We start from the raw sequence: 21,983 nt of genomic DNA on the forward strand, positions 1-21,983 counted from the left end.
GGCCCAGACCCCAGTGCAGGCACCTAGAGGGTAAGTCAGATACTAAAGTACCTTTTTGGATCCAATCCTAAGCAGCCAGCTCCGCCGTCCAAACACAGATCCAGAGATAAACAGCCCTATGAAAACCGGGCATTATTATTTTAACTGCTGCTTCACAAGCTACAACTTAAACTGCAACAATCTGTGCACCTTTCAGCTGTCAGACAGCAGTGCATGCAATGATAAGAAACTGACCGTATATCTGCTGCTGCCCTCAACACACAGCGTAAGAAGTTTAACCTGGAGCCACAGTGCACATTTTTCATAAGCTCCCATTGGAATGAAACACTCTGCCATCCAGAGGACATCCTGTTGTAGGAAGGCTGATACATTTCCAGCTCTGGAACAGGTTTGGAGGGATCACAATGAGCTGTGGGGTCAAACTCCTCAGTCCTACTCCCAGCCATGAGGTCAGAGGCTCTGAGACAGGCTTCCATCACAGAGAAAACTGAAGCCAAGTGATGATGGGGTTTGAAGGCAGAGAGTAGAACCAGCCTAAGTCCAGTACACATGTGTGAGGCTGCTGCCTTTCTGCTGAGCTGTCCTAAGGGAGCATCTTACGGCCGGCAGCCCAACAAGCATGGCCACCATTCACCCTGCCCCATCAGCAGGGCAACCTCTGCAGGCACGTAGTACCTACAGGCATCAGACAGCTCTCACAATTGCCAGAGGTTGCATATTAGGAAGACATTTCTCCTCAGAAAGAGCAGTGATGCACTGGCACAGGCTGCCCAGGGAGGTGGGGGAGTCACCATCCCTGGAGGTGTTCAAGAAGCATGGCGATGCAGCACTGAGGGATAAGGTCAGTGGGCACAGTGGAGATGGATTGGATTTGGTGATCTTAGAGGTTTTTTCCAACCATAATGATTCTGTGTTTCTATTATTTGCCTTTTTCCTCCCAATTCCACAGCATTCCTTCCTGCACTTGCTGCTCCCACAAGATAAGGATCTGATCCTGCAGTAGGAGATCCTGATTTGCACTGACTTACACTCCCAATCCTTCACTGAGGATTGAAACAAAAGGAAAGGGAAAAAGAGGATGAGGGAACACAGATGAAGGATGGGGCTCAGTGCTAGCTGCTCAGAGTACACTGGGAAGTGGTAGCATGCAGAGATTCTGCACCTCCGGGCTCTGCATCCCCCCAACCAGGCTGTCCTGCTCAGGAATCCAGCTCTAACCAAATGCTTGCCAAACCCAACGCTGCTAACACTGTTCCAGCTCCAGATTCCCAAGGTCATAGAGAAAGGGTGTGACAAATAGCAATTTCATGAGCTCAGTGGGCAGAGCCAGCCCAGCTGCTGGTTCTACCAATATGCCAGTTCCAGTGAGAGCCCCATGCAGCTCAGGCACATCTTCGGCCCGATGAACGAGGCACAAGGATCAGAAGACGTGAGCCTCTCTTGATGAACATGGCAAGGTTTCCTCTCTGAGAAGCCCCCTGGGCTGTGGCAGGCCTTGAGGAAGCAGGGAGGCAGCAGGACCACTTCCCAGTGCCTGGCTCCCCAAGGACTTCTTGGAGAGTTAGAGACACAGCAATAGTTGCTGGGGAATTGCTTCATTCCCCCAAGGCTGGCAAAAGCCACGCATCTCACGTGGCTCACATCCCAGTGGCCATATCCTTTCCTGGCAATGGGGAACATAATTGTCTTTAACCCCTTCTATCTCCAAAGATGCTTCCAATGCTGAACCCACTGCAGGAACATGCTTGGACATTGTGATAGCATCTGAACGCTTTGCTACAGGCAAGAGATCACAGGAAGCCCATGCTTTCTTTTGCAGAGGCATAGGGTGGATGTATCAACACCACAGTGTCAGAAACAAAGTCTGGCCTCTTGGACCCTGTTCAGCGTCTGCCCACTTGCCTGCTCTCGGGCTCACCACCATCAGAAGGTGAAAGAGATCTCCTCCCTCCCCAGGGTTCATTCCCCAGACATAGGTTGGCAGCCACAACCTTCTTTTTGCTCAACTAACAAACTAAACTCTTCTGGTCACCAGTGACAAGATCTCAACTCCTTGCTCTTGGTTCACCCTGACCACCTCTCTCTGTGGTCTGAACACAGCTTTCCTGACCTAGCACAACAGGACCAGCACACCAGGTGAGCCTGTTATGTCCGCACAAAGGTGTCCAAGCCTTCCCACCCACATGGCACAAGCCATTACATCATAGAAGTTTTGCTTTCATCCACATGGCCAATCTAGAAGATCCAACCCAGCAAAAGCAGAGTCCCAGTGACATCACTGGAGTCTGAGCCAGGGATTATTTGCTTCATTTAATTTTAGGCATCTAAACAAAGCACTTTTAGGATCAGATTACTGCCCTAAAGTCTCTCCACAGTCAGTGGAAGGAGATGGCCCTTCCAAAAAACAATTCATTCTGGGAAGGTTTCACCCCCATCCGCTATCACAAGGGCAGAATTCAATTAGTTTTCTAATTCAAGCTGGATGGGAAAAATCCTTTAATAGCCCAGTAAGTTTTGAATGGAAATATTCCCTACTTGGGAAACAGAATTTGCTAATGCTAACTTGGTCGTTCCTGACACGTTGTTTCAAACCACAGCACTCTGCCACCTAGTTTTATTATCATATGTTTATTTCCATAACCCTTTTGAATCAGTTCTATGCTCCCAATAAAACTGTTGTCTTCTTACCTGCACGTTGAAAGCAACATCATCCAGAGGGGGGGGTGGAGGAAAGGCACCTTGTGATGTGATATTCCCGAGGTCATCAACAGGAGGTGGAGGTGGAGGAAGAAAGTCTCCTAGGAGAGAGAATCAAGAGAACTTACTCAGGCTTATCACAGAGTACCAGCATTTCCCCATATCATTTCAGAGCATCTTTCTGCTGCCCAGAAGGAAAGCAGGTACACAGAGAGGGCAAGGAGGATGGACCAGGTCCTTGATGCCTGGGCCAAGGATGCAACACTCACAGCTGTGCCTCTATGGCAGTCAACACATCATTTAAACACTACCTACTCAGCTGTACCCTGCAGGAGATGGCTATAATGGCTCAGTAATGTTTGCAGACTACTTAGTGGTTCTCAGACCCCAGCAGAACCACAGGTGACTTGCCACACTGCCTAAAGGCTGCAGCATGCAGCTCCACACAGCAAAGCACACATCTCATTTAAAGCTGCTGCAGGTGGCTGAAGAACTTGGACTGATGAATACCTCACATCCAGTGGAGTCCTCCAGGGGATCCATCCTGCAACGGATCCCACCCAATTCAGTCCCCTCCTCTGCTAGATGACGCCAGCACTTTTGGTCATTAAGACTACCAGATGCTGACTGCAAGCAAGGACTCCCTGCTGAAGTGGACACTCGGAGGGCTGGATATGGAGAACTAAGCACAATTCCAACATACTACTAGTTTAACAGCAGCTGGAGCCATGAGAGCCAATGTCTTCTTCGTGTTTGGCCAGCTTAAAAATGAAGTTCTTCATCTCACCTCCTGCATCTCTGCTGCTGGCAGGCAGCCACGCTCTTTGCATTTCTCTTTCCCATAGGGACCTCATACCTTCACACAATGAACTGCTGGGAAATTCACAGGCTCTTCTCAAGTGACAACAGCCAAATAAGCGGTGGGCCAGTTGCAAACTCAGAAGCACCCATCTCTTTCAACCCCCTTTCACATGGGACTGATGCATAAAATATCTCCACTGTAAACTCGCTTTGTCTTAAGCTACTGAAGGTGCAGATGCAAATACAAAGCAGCACACCATGAAGCCAGGAAAGATCTCTCCCAGAGAGCTTCAGAGCAGCATGGGCAGCAGGACAGCAGGCTCTGAAAGCACTTCCCAAAGACGGAACACAGAGAGCTTGCCATTAGCACTGGATTTGGCTCCTGGGGAGGCAGTTACCTCTAATTTGGACCACTTTTCTATGTTTTTATTCCTTCTCATAAAGCTTCATGCTGCAAGCAGAGCTGTTTACTGCAGGTTCTCCTGCGTGCATTTGCAACAGAAGTTCAAGGTAAGTGAATCAAAATGTGGTATTTCGTGTGTCTTGGTGTTGTGGCTTTTGGAGGGTTTTAACCCTTTCTGTGAGGAAATGGACTCCCTGTTGACCCCCCACATCTTGATGCAGCATTTTCCTGCCTCCCATTGGATCCCCAGCACCATCCCCAGTGACCAAGCAGCAGTTCCAATTCTTTACTCTGGATAGGGCTGACAAAAAGGATTGTTGGATGCACGGGGCTGAGCTTCACAGGGCATGGGCACCAGCAGCACCTTTCAGCTCACTGCCATGGGAAGAACGAGTTGCAGCCCTGGGAAGCTTTTCTGTTCTATTTCAAACCTCCCAAATCCAGGCACTCTCTGAAAGGCACCAACCCCCTCTAGAACTTTCAGGGATCTTATTTCCCAGGAAATCAATTTCTTCCCAGTTTTAAGTGAGCATGGCAAGAACAACAACCCACACCAAAAAATCTGGAATCCCTAAGAAAGAATTGTCCTAAATACAGATGCACCAAGACAGTTTGAAAACAACACATTGAAAACTAATTTAAGACAACCATGTTGCTCCAATACACAAAACCCTATGAAACCTACCGGCTTGTGAAATTATAGAGTTCAAGACCGATTTACACACACACAACAAAAAAGCACAATGACATCTGCAGTATCTCCTCTTTGCTCTAGAATGAACCCAGCCTTCTATTTCAAATCATCTGAAATACAATACGGAGTAAAAACAAAGGAATAAGTATTTTGAAATGATCAACTTCACTGTTTCGTGCTAAAAATGCTGCCATGCTGGAACTCCAAGTAAACTTTTTTTCCTTTGCTTTGAAAATGAAACTTCAGCAAACCAATGCGATTTTGCAAACAAATTCAACTCCAGCGGATATGCACTTCCCTGAGAAGGCACTTTAGATGATGTTTCTCTGGTTAGCCCCAGCTCCAAAGCCTAAGACTCATCTTCCTGCCAAGCCCTGCCAAGCCACGCTCCTTCATTACAACCCTCCAGTATCCTAAATCTAGGTAGAGAACGGGGCGAAGGGGATGAGATAGGGGAAAGGGCAGGGTTTGTGCGTAAACAGAAGGCTGAGAGGGAAAACAACAACTGCTGTAACAAATTCAAAACAAATATCATTTTGCCCCTTTGGAAGGGCTGTTCCTCCCAAAGGAAAAAATATTGGCAAGATCTTTCAGAAAAAGAGCAAAAGGACAGAAACAAAGAGAAGAGCCCTTTTTTCAGAGCTTGGAAGACAACTCTTTCCTTGGAGCAGGAGGCAGCTGGCTGTCCGCACCCCAGCCCTGCAGCTGGCTCTGCTCCCCTAAAAGGAGGCTGGGAAGGTTTCAGGCTCAGGAGTAGAAAGCAGATGTGTAATGAACTGGGGGGACCTTGCAGATGTTTGGCCTTTTCCTGTGAACAGATGGACTTCTCCCTCACAGCTTCAGTTATTTATTCCACCACTGCACTCCCCTCGTTCCCACACGCAGCCATAGAACCCAATGAGCTCAAGGAGAAACTTCTCTGAAACTGAAGAGGGAAAGCTGTTACTGTATTATTATTGGCACTGCTGTGAATCTCCCTCAGGCAGAGAAAGAAGCATCCAAAGACCATAAAACTCGGGTCCTGAACAGTGCAGTGTTAGATGGCATGTGGAAGAAACAGGTCTTCATTTCAGGAAGGAAAGGAGGAAAAATCTTAAAGAAAGCTCACGCTCCATCTCAGTGGTGTCACAGAATCCTAGAATCATTAAGGTTGGAAAAGCCCTCTAGGATCATCAAGTCCAGCTGTCTACCTACCACCATGCCCACTGACCACGTTCCTCACTGCCACATCTCCACTGTTCCTGAACACCTCCAGGGATGGTGATCCTACCACTTCCCTGACAGCTGTGCCACTGCATCACCACTCTTTTGCAGAAGAAATTTTCCCTAATATCCAACCTGAACTTCCCTTGGCACAACTTGGGGTCAATCTTTCTCATTCTATTGCTGTTACCTGGGAGAAGAGACTGACCCAAACCTCATCAAAACCTCCTGTCAGGGAGTTGGAGAGGGATAAGATCTCCTCTGACAACCCATGCTCCCACAGAGTGTCTCGAGTGTATCACTACCACCCATCATCCTCAAGCCCCTCCAGCACCTGCCACATGGGATCCCTGGGCAAGGGGCCGTCCCCTGGTCTGCATGGAAAATTTCACTGTCACAAAACAGAACTAAATATTTGTTCAAAGCTTTAATAAAGACTACGTGTGCACGTGACTGAATGGAAACCCATAGACTTTCACTGCTGTTTTCCCGATGCCCTCTGGGTACCTGTACCAGCTGAGAAAAACACCCTGTCGGATGCAGCAAGCACCTTTCTCACTCACAGGCAAACCTCTCAGTGCATCAGCACACAGGGTTTTGAGCATCATCAGGCATCGTTGCCTTAAGTCTTTGTTTTCAGGGAGACGGATCTGCCAGTCAGCAAATGGATTGCAGCACAGTAATTGCCTCCCCCATTGACTGACACAGTTGTTTAGGCATCAAGATTTGCAGCTTTGAAACTTCTAGACATGAAGATGATCTCACATGTTCCCATTTGGGGGGGAAAACCCTCAGAAACACAAAATAGCAAAACATCATATTTTTCCCTGAAACAATAACTTAACGACATCTATCAACCAACAAAACAGGATTCACACTGGTGCTCTCAGATCCCTGACATCTGAAGAAGATTGCCCAGATGGTTTTCATTTTTCTTCCTCCAAATGAAAACAACCCTCTATCATCATTGCCGACTCTGTGGACAGTTCAGAATTGGTTTGAATCACCTGAAAAACCAAGCTCTCCCCTGGAGTCAGGGAGCAGATCACAAACAACGATGGGTTGTCTGATCCAAACAGACTGCCTTCTGGAAAGCACTGAGCAGATGCAGTCATTTTCCATTGCCTGGTCAAGCATTTAACTTCTACTGCAGAAAACCAACGGTAGCAATTTGTGGGTGATCCATGGTAAAATGATTAACATTTACACTTAGAACCTAATTCATCTAGCGCTGGGCTGAAATCCATTTGACTGAGCTCACCTGGAATTCCTCCCCACACCCACAACAACCACTATAAAGTCCTGCAGCATACTGACCTATCCCAAAGTGCTCCTGAAAATTTCATCTTGCAAAAGTGACACTGCTCAATAGTTAAACGTAGGCTGGTGACTCTCAGGTGTGAACACACAACCTACTTTGCATCCTCTCACTCATTACATTGCCCATAATGTCCATTTCCTTTTAACATCTTCATTTAACACCTATCACAGTGCACATGATGCTCTGTGATGGCAGATCCTTTGTGAGATCACGTCACGGGTGGTCACCGACACCACGTCAGTGCAGGTCAAGCCATGACACAGCAGCTACACAACTGACCTATACATACACCACATTCATGGCCCATCCCTAAAATAAAGCCAATCCAAAGCACTGTTTTAAACTACCCCTTTCTTACCCATCACTAATTCTATCATTTGAATGACTTTTAAACTACTTTAATAAGCAGGGGGAGGAAAAAAAAGGGGAAAAAAAAGGAAAAAAATAACACCCCCCACCAGCTAATCTTACTCTCAGCATTAAAAAACGAATACTGAATCTGTCACGTAGTTGCACTAAAAATTTACTTCCCCACCTGCAAGCTGAAATATTGCTTTTATGGATTTATATTGTATTAAAAGGTCACTGGCTGTTTAAGTCTTAAACAGTTTTAATCATTCTAAAAGTCTCTTAACGGTAAGAAAAGGAAGCTCAGAACAAACAGCAGCAGGGATTCTAATTAAAAGGGCCAATTCATCTAATTTTATTTGGGGTTAATTATTCAGGATTCACTCTCTGATGTGTAAGGAATAGCAATTAGTAATTTTAGTGATTTGAGGAACATTGGAGGTGTAATCAGTTAAAATGAGTGAGTGTTTACAACACAAGATGTTGAATTAGTTTCTCCCAGCTGGAGAACAGGAACATTAGTCCCCTACAGTTCAGGACTATGAATCGCAGTCCTGCTTAAAATATTCTCCTCAAACAAAAAAACACACGCCAACAATCATCTGCTAATTTTGTTTACTACACGGTAAGTCAGTTGGCTACGTGTACTGCGGCGGCTCATGTTCCTCACCTCAACCTCCATCCCCTCGCCCAACTGCCCAACCCTTGGGATGAGCCAGAACCAATTCCCCAGCATTCCTCCCATCTGCACCACTTCAGCGTGGCTATCAGCCTCCCGTCACGCAGCCCTTTACTGAAGCTTGCTGAGATAATGAAAAGAAGCAGCCTGCGAAACTTTCGAATGTTAATTAACTTCTGTGTTTAAATATACAGAGGAAAAATGACCGTGCGATTAACTCAAAACCTCCAGGTACAATTCCTCCTACGAACTCAAACCCAAAATAGCTCTGCTGGAATCGCTTTGGATTTCTTCCAGCCGTAATGAAGCCAGAAAAGAATCACTAGAGCTTGCAGGTGGGGACGGAGGAACGCATGGGCGAGTGCCAGCACGGAGATCCAAACACAGCCACGTTGATGTTTGGATCTGAGCAGGGACGGGAGCACCAAAGCTGTTTTATCCACCTCTCAGAGGTAATAGCAGTTTATCAGCATCATGTCCACTACTGGAACCAAAGCTGGAGCCCTGGGCATGGCCTGGAAGGTTTCACCGTTGGGGAAAATCCCCCCCCATTTCTGGTTCACGTTAGAACTCATTGACCTCCCTCGCAAATACCCACAAAGGCAGTAATTAGTTCACAAATAGGAAACGAGGGCTCAGTTCCCCAACTTATGCAAAACTTCAGCTGCTTCGCCACGCTGGATGCCCATTGTGAAAACATCTCTTGTTTGATGTGGTTACCTGGGCTTGTCCATGAACCCTGCCCAGCAAAAGGCAAGTGATGTCCCAAGGCCTCTGTGCTCCCAGTGCTCATAGAGTTGGGAAAAAGCTAGTTAACATTCCTCTATCCACATCCTACACACAGTGATCTTACAATATGCAGCGCTAAGTATCGAACAACGCTGCATTTTGGTTCTTCTACTTATTTTTTCTGGATGACTGTGGTGATGAAGCATTCTAGCTAACGTCTCACGTCAACCTCTTTGCAATAGAGATGAGAGATTTTGCTTACCTCAACCCCACATCTTCCGAACCCCATGCAAATGAAGCCATTCTGCTCCCACTCAGATATTAACACCCAGCAGATATCCCTGTCACACTGCTGTCTGTGTGGAGAAGAGGTCTGCCAGCCGTCAGAGACAAGCTCCAAGGAAAAATAACCCTATCCTTTGATAAAGCTTACTGAGTCTCTGCAAGAAACAGCCCACGGCACCTGGAGTACTGTGTCTGAATGGAATCAATCCATTGAGATGGATTGAGCGCCATTCTTTGCTACAGATTTTGGACATATCACTTTAACCCCACTGTGCCGTGAGCATGCATAGCCTTCCTTTGCCTCTTCTCTCCACCAAGTGTATGTGGAAGGAGAGCCTGACTTGGTCTGCGCAGTAATTAGTATGATGAGACCCCACTTTGAGCTGCAGCTGCTCAGGTCAAATAAACAGAGGCAAAAGTAGTTCCAAATGATTTTAGAAAATGACAGAAAACATCCTGCTGAGATGGAAAGATTTCAACACAAACAACTGGAAATATGCTGGAGATCAGGGCATCTAAGTCAGAAGAGCAAACCCCATCCCCAGATGAGAATCACATCACATTCCCACATACACCCTTTGCTTCCAAAGAGCCAAAGCTCCATGAAGCAGCTCAGCAAGAGAAGTGTGGTATTACTCAGAACAAAACCGAAAATGGTTATCTGTTTGTTTATTAGATTATGGTGTTAAACTCATTTGTTCATCGCTAAGAGCTCCTGACGAGAGTTGACAAAGGCATTTATTTACTAAAGGAGGCTGTTGTGAAGGAGTTCTAAAAATGAGTTATATCACTGGCTGTAGATTGCTCTCTCTCTGGCTGTTGTGACATGCTATAACAAAAACAATTCTTATTTTTTTTTCGACACAAAGCACCACAGGTCATCATAGCTTTCTCCCAGTAGAGGAAGATGGGGACAGAATCCTTTCTTATCACCAACCAAGCCCTCCCTGTGCTGAGTGATGACACAGAAAACACTGCACAGATCAGGAAAACCATCTCCCAGAGCTCCTGACTGCCAGGGGACTTCCTCCAGCTTCAGAGACTAACGCCAACAGTTTTTAAGCAATCTCAGACTTATCTTTTGCTTCTAATTGCTTTTGTTTTGTTGTGTGTTGTTTTCCCACTTTGAGGGTGACTGTCAGAGGAAACTCAATGTGCTGCTGCCTTGGCTTGAATGTCAGAGCCAGCAGTGGCCCATGCTGCATGACATCTGGAAGAGCTGGATCCATCCTGCCAGCCCAGCATGCAATAGAGAGAGACAACAAAACCCCTGCGGCAGCTGGACCACCTCCTTCAATGGCAGGGTCCACCTTCCTGCAAGGCATCCTCTTCTCAGAGCCTGCTGGCTGCCTTGGTAGATTGGAACAGAACCACCCAGTGAAAATTGCATGCACAGCTCTCATAGATAAACTGAACCAGAAAATGTAAGCTGATTTCCAAACTGGCTCTTGCAGTTCCTCCTGTCCATGTGTAACTCTTAGAAACATCCACACTTCCAGACTAAAGCAGAACACATGTCTTTATCAGATATGTCACTGTTTCCAGCAATATGAACAGCATGGGCTTGCTTTCTTTCTTCTGTTGCAATTAATCAATGCTATTGGGAAACAGAAAAGCTATCTAGATTTTCTTCATGCTATAGTTTTCTTTCTCATTCACCAAGTATAACGCTTGCATATAAAGCTACATCCTTAATCCTTGAAGATTACGCCAGATAAAATCAAATGTTGGACAAACAGAATTAATTTCTGTTTTCTTCTTTCCAAGTAACTAACGCTCAAAATCTCCATATATAAATATAGATTCTTATTTCTATATAAATACATACAGATTCACATATATATTTACATATAGTGGTGATGGTCTTTGTGGATGAAGTTTGGTTCCTTTTGCTGCTATCTGCTGTAAACGTCTCACATGATCTAGCTAGATCACAGCAAAGAAATGGGATTATGACAGAACAAAGAATAACGGAGGTATCAGGAGATGCTTTACATCTTCTCTACAGTACTTCTGAATAGCATGGAAAGTAGAAGGGAAAACATGATGCAGGCTCTCTTCTTTGAGGTGAACTTCACCCTAAAACACTGATCCACAAGCTTTCCTGACCAGTGAACATTATCCAACATCTCCAAGTTATTATACACATTTATATGTGCAGTTAGCATCATATTCTAAGCAGAAATGCTTTAAAATTTACCATTTTTGCATAATTCAGCAAAGCAACTGAGCTTCCCTTACACTGGCCTCCTGGCAGCTCAGAGACCCCTAAGTTAGGAAGCAACTTGCTGAGCTGACTTTTTAAGTAATTACATTTATGTTTTCTATAGCCCACAAAATCCAAGTACCCCCTTAACTCACTCTACTCTTTGTATGTACCTCTACTGGTTTTGGGGGAAACACATCTCTCGTCTTGCACTCCCTGCAAAGATGATGATGATATTGCAGTTATTTGAACTTCTGACCATCCTGAGAAGGCAGGCAATTCCACAAGCAGTTTTGCTGTGACTGTGCTGAGCATAAGGTGCCCCCCTTCCAGACAACAACAACTAGGGTCTGGCAGCAGCCCGGGGAAACAGCAGAAACCAAGAAGGGGCCCTTGCAATGCAACACACCACACCAAAAGCAGGGTCAATTATCTGGTGGAGAGAAACCTGGGCGAGATTAATTTCAGCTTGAGTTAAAACTTTTATCTATAACCAAGGATACAGAAAATGAATTACTGAAATATTTGTGGACGTTGTTAAAAGGAAAAATGTGAAAGAAAATTAAAATCTTCTGCACAGATTGTGGTTTTCTTGGAAAGGCCAGAGATTGTATTCTTGTAGAAGATGTTGTGGGGAAAAAAAGAAAGATAAGCCATAGTAACAAACTGCTCAAGCTTCAAGGCTGGACTTCTGGGATCTCCACTCTGAGATCCGGTTTTCCCTTAGAGCTGCAACCTGGACAACTCTGGACAAAGAATTAAATTGAGTTAGATGAGGAATTTCTCATCGTTTTCTTTCTATCCCAGTCTTACTGCAGGAAAGCACAAATCCATTCTTTTTCAGACTGAAGACTGATTCTTTATTCCAAATCCAAAGTTATTCGTAACCTCTAAGAAAACAATTGAAAAGGATATATTGTTTGAGTGTGCGCTCAGAGAACAAGAGTCTTCCAATTGACTGCCTTACAGTTTCATGTAGTTCTTTCAAAAGCTCTGTCCTAGAGGAATTAAATAATCATAGTTGGTTTCTTTGATGAAAGACACCTCAGTGAGGAATACCTTATTTAATGAGAAAACAGAGCTTTTAGGTACTGGGGCTGCAAAGAAAATGTGAAGTAATCAAAAACATGTTTAAGAATTATCTGAAATCAGCCAATATTAATCTACAGAACGTAGATTCGATGTATTTTGTATCTGAAAACGCTAACATAACAAAGCTTTATAATCCAATACCACATCTAGGCAAAGCTTAGATGTGGCTGTGGAAGATCACTTAAGAAACAGTGCTCTCTGTTTCCAAGAGACTGATGGAATTACTCTAAACCCTTATCAGGTCACATATCTATCACATCATGTCATGGTGATTAGCATCTCTCTTGATTAAAATCTTTAATTCCGGTGGATTTAGATGGCTGCTTTGAGAGCCATCAGATGAGAGCCCAAGGCTGGATGTGAGCACCAGCACAGAACAGCATGCTGTGATCTCAGCGTTAATATCTACCTTCACTTCTGGAAACGCTGAAGCAAAGATCACCTGGCCAAGATGGGAAAACTAAGGTGTGCTTCAGGTCAGCCAGAAAAATTTTCCAAAGCAATAATTCTACACTTATCCGGAGAAAGAAGATAAAATCTACTTTGGCTCCCCTTTACTATATATTTAACAGTTGCAAAAGAAAAATCAGATGACTGCTTAAAGCCTGGGATGATGCATGCCATCTTCAAGCTATTCTTGAGTGAAATGTTTAATGTTTCATGTGGTTTGGAAATGGCTTAAATTCCCTGCTGAATTTTTCATGCCCGTACACAATTTAGTCTTTATCAAAAATTCTCCTTCAATTATGTACTCTGCAGAAAATGCAGAAATTCTTCTGAAGGATTCTGGGTGATGCAGTCAGTTGCATTGGTACAGCTTCTTCATTCCCCCTCTGTTTTTTGCTTGCTGCTTTTCCTCTGGGGTTTGCACAAAATATCCCTGCTCAGCTCACTGCAGATATCTGTACTTCACCATTTGTGTGAATCATAGAAAATCACCACCGCTTTCTCTCTCCGTGCCTGTATTTTAATGGGAGGGGAACAGGAAGAAAGAAGAACCCTGAAGAGGGGAAAAAAGGCTGCAAACTTCTGTATGAACCCTGCATTTCAGCATGACACAGAGGGTATTATAAGACAGCTTTGTGCATTAAGACATCCCTATGAACTCATAGCTGCCTTTCAGTGCCCTGTGTGCCAAGCAGGACGTGCTAAAGGCACCAACTCCAAACACCTCCACTTTGCTGAGCCTACATCCCCCAGGCTTCTAGAAATATTAACATAAGTCACATGCAAATATTATGTTAAAGAAACTATCCCCATAGTTCTATTTCTGGAGATTCATCTTAAAAATAAAGAAAAAAAAGCTTCCCTAAAATACGGGAACTGGACCTATATTATCTCTTCATAAAAGAAATACACTTCTATGCTTCGAAAATCATGAGTAAACAGTTTAGACTTCCTTTTATACCGTAAGATTTCCTTCCCATAAGACGCAAGATATATTGCCTCAAGGGGAAAGCAGCTTTAAGAAGAGGAAGCTACGTGTGCCAGAATTGTTCTCTTCCATTATTTGCAACATCCTTTCTCCCTCCCATTGTTTTAATAGTTTTGGTCACCAAAGTACCTGCAGCAAAACACCAAACCCCTCAGCACAGCATCTCTCTGCCAAGAACCCCAAGCAACCTCTGCTCCTCCTGAATCTCACAAAACATATGCTTTCTGCACACACTCCCTATGAAGTTCTGATAGGAAAATAGCTTTGCTAATAGGCTTCCTTTCTGCTGTTCCCACCGGAACAACACTTGAGGAATGGATGTCTCACCAGTAATCTCCCACTTACATGTATTTTTGAGAACTTGGTTGAATAGAAGGGTGAGGAGGGGGGCAGGGGGAAGAAGGAAGAGAACACATTTGGTAACAACCAGCTTCAGAGCATGGAAAGAACAAATCTGATGTCTGAAGTCCCTACACGTGACCCAGAGAAATGTTCCACTTGCACGTGCTCACGTGCAGCATAGACTCAGTTACACACATGGGTTCAAGCACATGCTTAAATGGGACGTCCCATGGGGCCTTACAAAGCATGTATCAAATTGGGCACTCTTTGAAATGCTTTGCTAGGCAAAACAATCAGTTTATGTACTTTCCCCAAAGCCTCTGCTGAAATGAGGCTGAATGGCTGCTCTGGTTCATCCCTGGAGATTCCCAGTTCTTCCCCAAAGCATTCGTTTACTGGGATGTCACTCTTGTACATTCAGCTGTGGAGAATCAGTATGGGTTTTGCGGTTTGGACTGGAATAGAGTCAATTTTCTCCATGCAGGCTCATATGATACCATGCTTTGGATTTTTGATGAGAATATCACTGATAAGACAGCGATGTTTCAGCTGTTGCAAAGCAGTGCTTGCACAGAGCCAGAGGTCTTTCTGCTTCTTGAAGGACATGGGTTAGTGAGTGTGGTGGTGACAGGTTGATGACTGGACTAAATGATCTTAGTGGTCTTTTCCAGCCTTGATGATACTATGATTCTCTTGCCACCCTGCCAGAGAGCAGCTGGGGATACATGATGAGCTGGAGGAGACACAGCCAGGACACCAACCCAGACTGACCAAAGCAGTAAAAGCTGGGATAAAGGAGGAAGGAGGGAGAACATCCAGAGCAACGACATCTGTCTTAACCTCCAGGAATGAGAAAGTGGGACCCAGGAAATCTGCCTGATAGAAATGACAGCATTACCAGTGATAACAGGACCACAAATCCCCTCCACTGATCCACTCCATGCAGCCCAGCAGGATCCCTGCCATCTCTTAAATTCTCCTATAAGAGGAATAATCTCTCCAAACTCAAGCAGAGGAGAATCCAGGGTTCCCCCAAAGCAAAAATGATTTCATTTCATACAATAGGAATCTGCTGCTAGAAGGCCTGAATGGAGTTGCTAAAAACAAGCAAACATTCCCAGTCTTTCTGTACTCCCTCCCTGAAGTGAAATGATCAAGAGGATTAATTTTAGAGTATGCACAGTTTAAATGTGAAAAAACTCAAGCTGCATCTTAGCTTTTAAGCAAAGACCAGATGGAAAGTCTATCATTAGAAATGCCAAAGGGAGAACACACTCAAAGTTCGCTCCAGGATGGAAAGGTCAATTCTAGTCATCCTTGTTTTAAATGTTCTCAGAAGCACTCAAGCTTTTGTAATAACATGGTTTTCTTTCAGTTTATCAACTTGATTTCCTTCAAAATAAAATGATAATAATAATAAAACAAAAAAGCTCCAAAAGAAAACAGAAACCACCAAACAATACAAAAGGCAGAATCTTTAAAGGAAGGTGCCAACTCTCTTTTTTTTCTCCTACACAGCAAAAGAATTGTTAAATGTTTAATGAATTATTGTTGAGATGACGAGAAATGCCACGAAGATGATCTGCTGATCCCAGACAGGGCTGTTTACTTAGAACTTCTCGGGGAGACTGACGACATGACCGTCAGCAGGCAGCGTGTCAATGAAGCCTGTGGAGATGTGCCTGGTTCATCAGGTCCTAGTGTTGAGGAAGAACACGTTGAACTGATGGGATACAGACCAGGTGAAACCTTAGTGCAACAACCTAAACCCCCAGCACCAAGTGTATTCCATCTGGGCAATGTAAACACACTAGCCTATGTATGTCCTAACTACTACTGCTTACAAGATCTGAGAAGCTCAGTGCAGAGCAGGCTGGATATTTGGAATAAAATATTCTCAGAAGGTGTGGGGAGGCATTGGCACAGGCTGCCCTGGGATGTGTGGGAGCCACCATCCCTGGAGGTGTTAAATAACCATGGAGATGTGGTACAAAGGAACATGGGTTAGAGGGTAATATTGGTGTTAGGTGGACAGTGGGACTAAATGATCTTAAAGGTCTTTTACAAATTTTTCCCCCATTAAAATAAGCCCACTGTTGAAGTACTTCATCTCTATCCCAATGCAGATTAACCCCAATGAACTGGAACTGGCTAAAGCTGAAAGTGTTTTCTCCTTGCAGGCAGTGCCTTTTCTCAGCTGTACTGGGCCAGCCCTGACAAAGAGGACCTGGCTTCAGTTAGTTTGTCTTTGAGCATAAATAACAAACTTATTCACAAGGTCCAGACAGCTGCATTTATGGAAAACCACTCGGAGGAGCCACTGCTGACCAAACTCTGCAGCAACTGGGCTGCTCGTGTGCCTGAAGGAAACGTCACCTGTAGCACTGCTGAGCAAGAGACAATAAAACACAAGACTTGGTTATCAAAAAACCATGCTGAAATTTTGGGGCTCACAAAGAAATGCTTTGTGATTTATCAGCCACTTGCAAACTGCGATTATTCCATATAAAACAATTAACAGAGGGGAAGCACAGAATGCTCCAAGATCTCTTCAGAGATCTTTACTTAAAATGCACCTCCATTTTAATCATTTACGGTTTGCATGAGAGAAGAAAACGAAAAGGTTAAGAACTCTGAGGTGATCAAACCTTCCCTCATCCCCACAAATAGAAACTCTCTGCCTTCCAACGGACTTGACTAATCATTTTTCTAAGTAGCCAAAAGGTTTTGCAATTAAATGCTTATTTATATGTGAAGCATCTTCCTGCTGTCTCTGATGCCTCATGAGTTTTATGGCTCCTCTCAAAGAGCTTTCATTGCTGTGGGCATGACAAAGCCAAAACTGCTACAAGAGAAAGCTCCATCCCAGTGACAGACCAAGTTCCCAGAACCTTCATCAGTGCTCACAGCAAGAAAGGAGGAGAAAAATAAATGAGAAAGGGAGACTTCGACTGCCAAGATCAGAGCCACTTTGCTGGGCAAATTCGGTAGCAAAACATCTCTGGATGCAGCGTGAACTGAGCATATTGGGGCAGGTACACAGGGATTAAATAAACGGAGCCTCACAATTCCTGTCCAGAAGACCCATGTTTGTGGTGACAACTGAGCTTTTCGACCGCCAAAATGTGACCTTTCGGTCTTGACATTTAGGCCCTGATTTTCCAACCTGCGTTCCCTCCGCCTCCAGTTTCACAGGTGGAATTCATAGCATTTTAGTTTCCGAACAGTTGGCAGTGTACAACAAACACAACCCCATGCCTTATTTGACTGGTTCTTAAAATGGAATATTCTTGCTCTGGAGACCCATCCTGTGCCATGAGGGTCGGTCAGCTTACAGGAGGTACTGGACATGCCGTATCTATGGGTAAAACCAATGCGACAGCCCAAAGCTCATCGCTCAAAATAGTCACTGCGCTGCTAAATTTTTCTCTTTTATTTATTTCCCCACCACAGTTACACAACACATTCCTGACGGGGCAAAAGGGATAATTACCAAGAGCACTTTTAGACACATGCGAGCAGGGAACGCCAAGCTTGAGAGTGAGCACTGTCACATGAGAAGAGAGAAGATAATAGTCTTCCCATGTGAGGAATAAGGAAAATGGACCCACCATTAGTTTGCCTCAGGAACGCGTCAGGAAAGCACCAAATACACAGAAGAGGGGTGCAGTGGTTCAGCAGTTATTCAAGAAGCCTAACAGTGACTGTAGGGAAGAAAGAGCTCAGCTGTAATCATGCATCACAGCTCTCACCTTGGGTCAGCTGCCAAGTTTGAAGCCTTTTCTGTCTGGCCAACGAGGGCAGTTTACAGGCATGGAGAAGTATTTTAAATATCGGAGTATTCAGGCTCAGCCAAACCAATCATTTCCTCTAAAAGACTCTTGTCCCTAATGAGGGAAGCGAGCAATTCAACAAAACTTAGAGATGCGATGGCTGGAGACCCACCATTCCAACCTCCTGCTTCTGGGGGGTCATTTCCCCCTATCGAGGGACACATCTTGCTCCTACAAACACACACTGAGTGCTGATGTGTTAGGAGAAGTCAGTCAAGCATTCCCACATTATAAATCCAACAGCCTTTTCTGCTGTAGAGGAGGATTACAGGCTTACATTCTGCAGGACCACTGTTGGCAGGGAAAATGGGATCAAATGAATTTAATCCAAACTTAAGGCATAAGAATAAAGAGCCTCATTGAATGGATTAAGCAGGAGACGAACATACTGTAGCACCTCATACATTACCTGTTACGACTGTGTGGTCTCACATCCATGTTGACAGTGGAAGAGATGCAGGCCAGCTGTGATTTTACCTGGGTCATGCTTTTTTCATGTGTTCCCTTGTCTGTATAAATTCATTTTTACGTAAGACAGCTGTGTCAAACCTGAGCTCCCAATGCAATTTTCCTTCTACGCTTGCAGAATGAATTTAGGCCCTGTGTTCCCTTGGGCACCACACAAGGAATTACAAAATGGCTCGGTTTGTGCCCAAACAGAGCACAAAAAATCGGTGCAAACAGTGGTGTCAAAAAGCACAAGGACTCAATTACAAAATCAAGATCTATGAGAATCTCAGTCCCAGGACAGTGAAAGGTGGTTATCAGGAACATTTTGTCTGTTTGTCACCTGGGGCCATTTGATGAGCCCATTACTGAGAAGAACCACCATTTACCACGAGTTCTGAGGCCTACGCCTCGTTTCATCCTCCAGCAGACCTCCATCCCTTCAACTCTGACAATACACAGGGTAAGCCTAAGCAACAGGGAGTCCGTTTTCAATGAGTTTAATTGCACAGCAGTTCTAAAAGCCAATAGAGAATTAATCATTTTGCAGAAGTTGAGCTCTCTGCCTGCGGGGCTGCTTAACTGTGTTGAGGAAGTGCATGGTGTTGACTTCCCAAACTAGTCACCGTTGCAAGCCCCCGATGGTATTTATAGAGTTGGGGGAAAATTTCCAGGAAACAATGCTTACTGGCACTCCCAAAAATAGCAAAGGAAACTCTTCAATTACTAAACTTTTAAGGAAGAAAGTCTTTCTTCTTCGTGACAAGACAGCAAAGCAGCAACCTCTAAGATCTGCTTGCGAGTGGTTACAATTAATATTGTTCCTTATCTCACTTTTCCCTGACAGCAGTAGAAGTTACTCCTAAGCTATTAATTCTGTACAGCTGCAAGGTTGCTTTTTTCTCCTTTCTCTCCTACTGATTATTTTCAGGATAAGATGCTGAAGTCAGCCCCATCTCAGGAAACTTCAGCAGTTCTCTCCTGCAACATGTCTGCAATACAACACATAGGCTGAGCCAGAGCTCCCACATGTGTGCTTGAGCAAAGTCATTACCAACAGCAGCACAACCACAGCTGTCCCAAACCATCACCTGACTGCCCAGGACCCTGATCTGGGGGAATGTCTGCAGTGTTCATCAAACTGCACCAATCTGCAAGTTAACCTACTACTGGAATCCAATCCCACACAGGGGTGAGCAGATCCCCATGCACAACCTGGACAAGTCTTGGGGTCCAAAAGCAGACAAAAGCATAGGAAAGGCACAGACTGGTGGCTGGATGAGTCACAAAAGGTATCTGCTCTCTTCTACACGTGCAACAGCTTCTGCATGCCTCCTCTGAGCCAGGAATTAAGCCAGGATTTCTGAAACATTTTCTCCCCTCATTAGTTTTAATGATGCAACTGCAAAACTGGAAGAGATTTGACCATCTTAACCTCACCACTAAACACACACGGATTTATGCTGTTGTTTGGCAGGGCCAAGAAGGCCATCCTAGACACAGAGCTCTCTCCCAGCACAGTGGCACATCCCATACACCCCATAAAAATCTTTTAAAAACACAAGACACGAGCGCATGAGGTTCTCTCTCCATCCTGCAAGCACTCCATTTTATTCTTACAGCTACTGATGATGGGACCCTTCCGTCACAGCATGGCTGCTGGGAGGACACACAAGCCATGACACCGACCCCACAAGTTTGTTTTGCACATGCCACTGTGGAGCTGGGTGGTAGAGCAGCGTGCCTTGGCCAGCACTGACTTGGGAAACACGCAGAGCGCTCCTGCAGATAAGATGCTCCCATCAACTCCTGCCTGAGACGCGTCGACCTCCCCCCGCTGCCTTCTCCCTGCCATTGTTAAACATAATACATAAATCTGCTACTTCTTTTTCCAAATGTCTCTGTTTCGGAGGCTTTTTCCCTTTGTTTTTTTTCTAAGGCCAATTAAAAATAAAAGTTTACCAGGAAGACGACAGGAAAAAAAAAATAAAAAGTGCCTGATATCATTGGATTCAGCCTGTAAGGATCTCACACATAAAAGAATTATGTCCCTGAGCACTTTCCAGCAGACTTTCAGAAAATTTCATCTTTCTACTTCCCTGGCTGGATAGTCTGTTTGAGTAATTTTCTCTTTCTCCTGGGGTTGGTTGCTAAGAGACGCGCTATTACTTCTCTCTCTCTTATGACCCGATTACTATGATCAGCAAAGACAGCGTGCAGACAACAGCCTGACACGGCTCATACAAGAACATTGGGCTCGTTACAAAATGATGGACTGTATTAACACTCCGCAGCCCCTCCGCTCGCCGTGGCCTTTGCAGAGTCTCCAGGCACAACTGGGGGCTTTTACTTCCCCGGCTTCTGAAGTGCATGTTCAAACATTTTAAATCATAGGACTGGGAAGGGAGAAGAATGGACTTTTACCTCCTGTGTTTTGCTGCCTGTCAGCCAGAGCAGTGTTAATGGATCTGTATTGAGAAATGCTCCTTTCCTTCCCCTAGCGGAGAAGTGGCTTGGGAACCATTATTATCCCTATTCGCCCTCCTGCAAAAACTTTGCAAATACACAATGTGCTTTGGGCTAGCGCATTCCCTTAGACAACTCAACAGCACGTTGTGAAGCCCATGCTGACACTCGTGGAGCTGAGAGGTGACCTGGTCCTGTAAAGAGCGGAGCCGTATTGCTCTGGATGAGGAAAGCAGCAGGAAATGCTTCCACCAGAGGTGCACTGTGGTCTCAAGGAAGGCTCCATGACTCCCAAAGTGTGCCCAGCACACACTGAGATGGCTACAGCCTGGCACTATGCCTCTGCAGAGGGTTCCAGCTGACAAGACTACTGGGGAATGGGCTGAGATGGAGAACTGGAGCTCAGACTGGCAAAGCACATCGAGAGGCACACAGGGCAAAAAAGCTGGGGACGATTGCTGGTCCAAGGCTGGCTGGTATGGTGCATTTTCCTACTCCTGCCAGACCCTTTCCCTTCCCTCCAGCCTGCACCTATATCTAGAAAAGCCATGGACAAATCTTTCGGTTTCCTAACAGAAGTGGCCCAGACATCCAGGTCTCTCCTCTTACAATTCCTTACCTCCACGGCATTTCCCATAAATTCAGTGCTCAACAGAAAAACAAGCTGAGGTCTTATGTCAGCGTGATTTCTACCATGCTACGAAGGAAACCCTTTGTGCCAGGCTTCCCATTATGGTTTGGTCATGTCTAGACTAAACCAAAACCTTTCCTGAGTCATCATCATCACACAGACTGGAGTGGGAGCAGACCTATGAGTCTTTTCGTTAGTCCCCACTCGCAGGAAGCATTCTCCTCCCTGGAGCTGGGTCTCTCTGCACCTTCTGCTCAGCACCCAGAGCAGCTGGAGGGAGCTGGGTGCTTCCTGGCACAGAGCTGTGCCAAGGAATTTCTGGATGCATAGCTCCAGCGTTGTGCTCCACAGCTCCTGAAACAGTTTGGGTA

The 21,983-nt window shown here is 45.1% G+C and overlaps 1 protein-coding gene across 8 annotated transcripts in view; it reads right to left on the reverse strand.

The window, feature by feature from the left end:
• The window catches only part of LPP (LIM domain containing preferred translocation partner in lipoma), a 301,297-nt gene that overhangs the window by 163,148 nt on the left and 116,166 nt on the right, over window positions 1-21,983 (reverse strand). For all 8 annotated transcript variants that reach the window (XM_072344422.1, XM_072344423.1, XM_072344424.1 and 5 more), the window contains one exon: window positions 2,689-2,798. In XM_072344422.1, coding sequence (XP_072200523.1) covers window positions 2,689-2,798 — 110 coding nt within the window. The remainder of the gene's footprint in view (window positions 1-2,688; window positions 2,799-21,983) is intronic.

Source organism: Excalfactoria chinensis, chromosome 9 (assembly GCF_039878825.1).
Source record: "Excalfactoria chinensis isolate bCotChi1 chromosome 9, bCotChi1.hap2, whole genome shotgun sequence".
NCBI lineage: Eukaryota > Metazoa > Chordata > Aves > Galliformes > Phasianidae > Excalfactoria > Excalfactoria chinensis.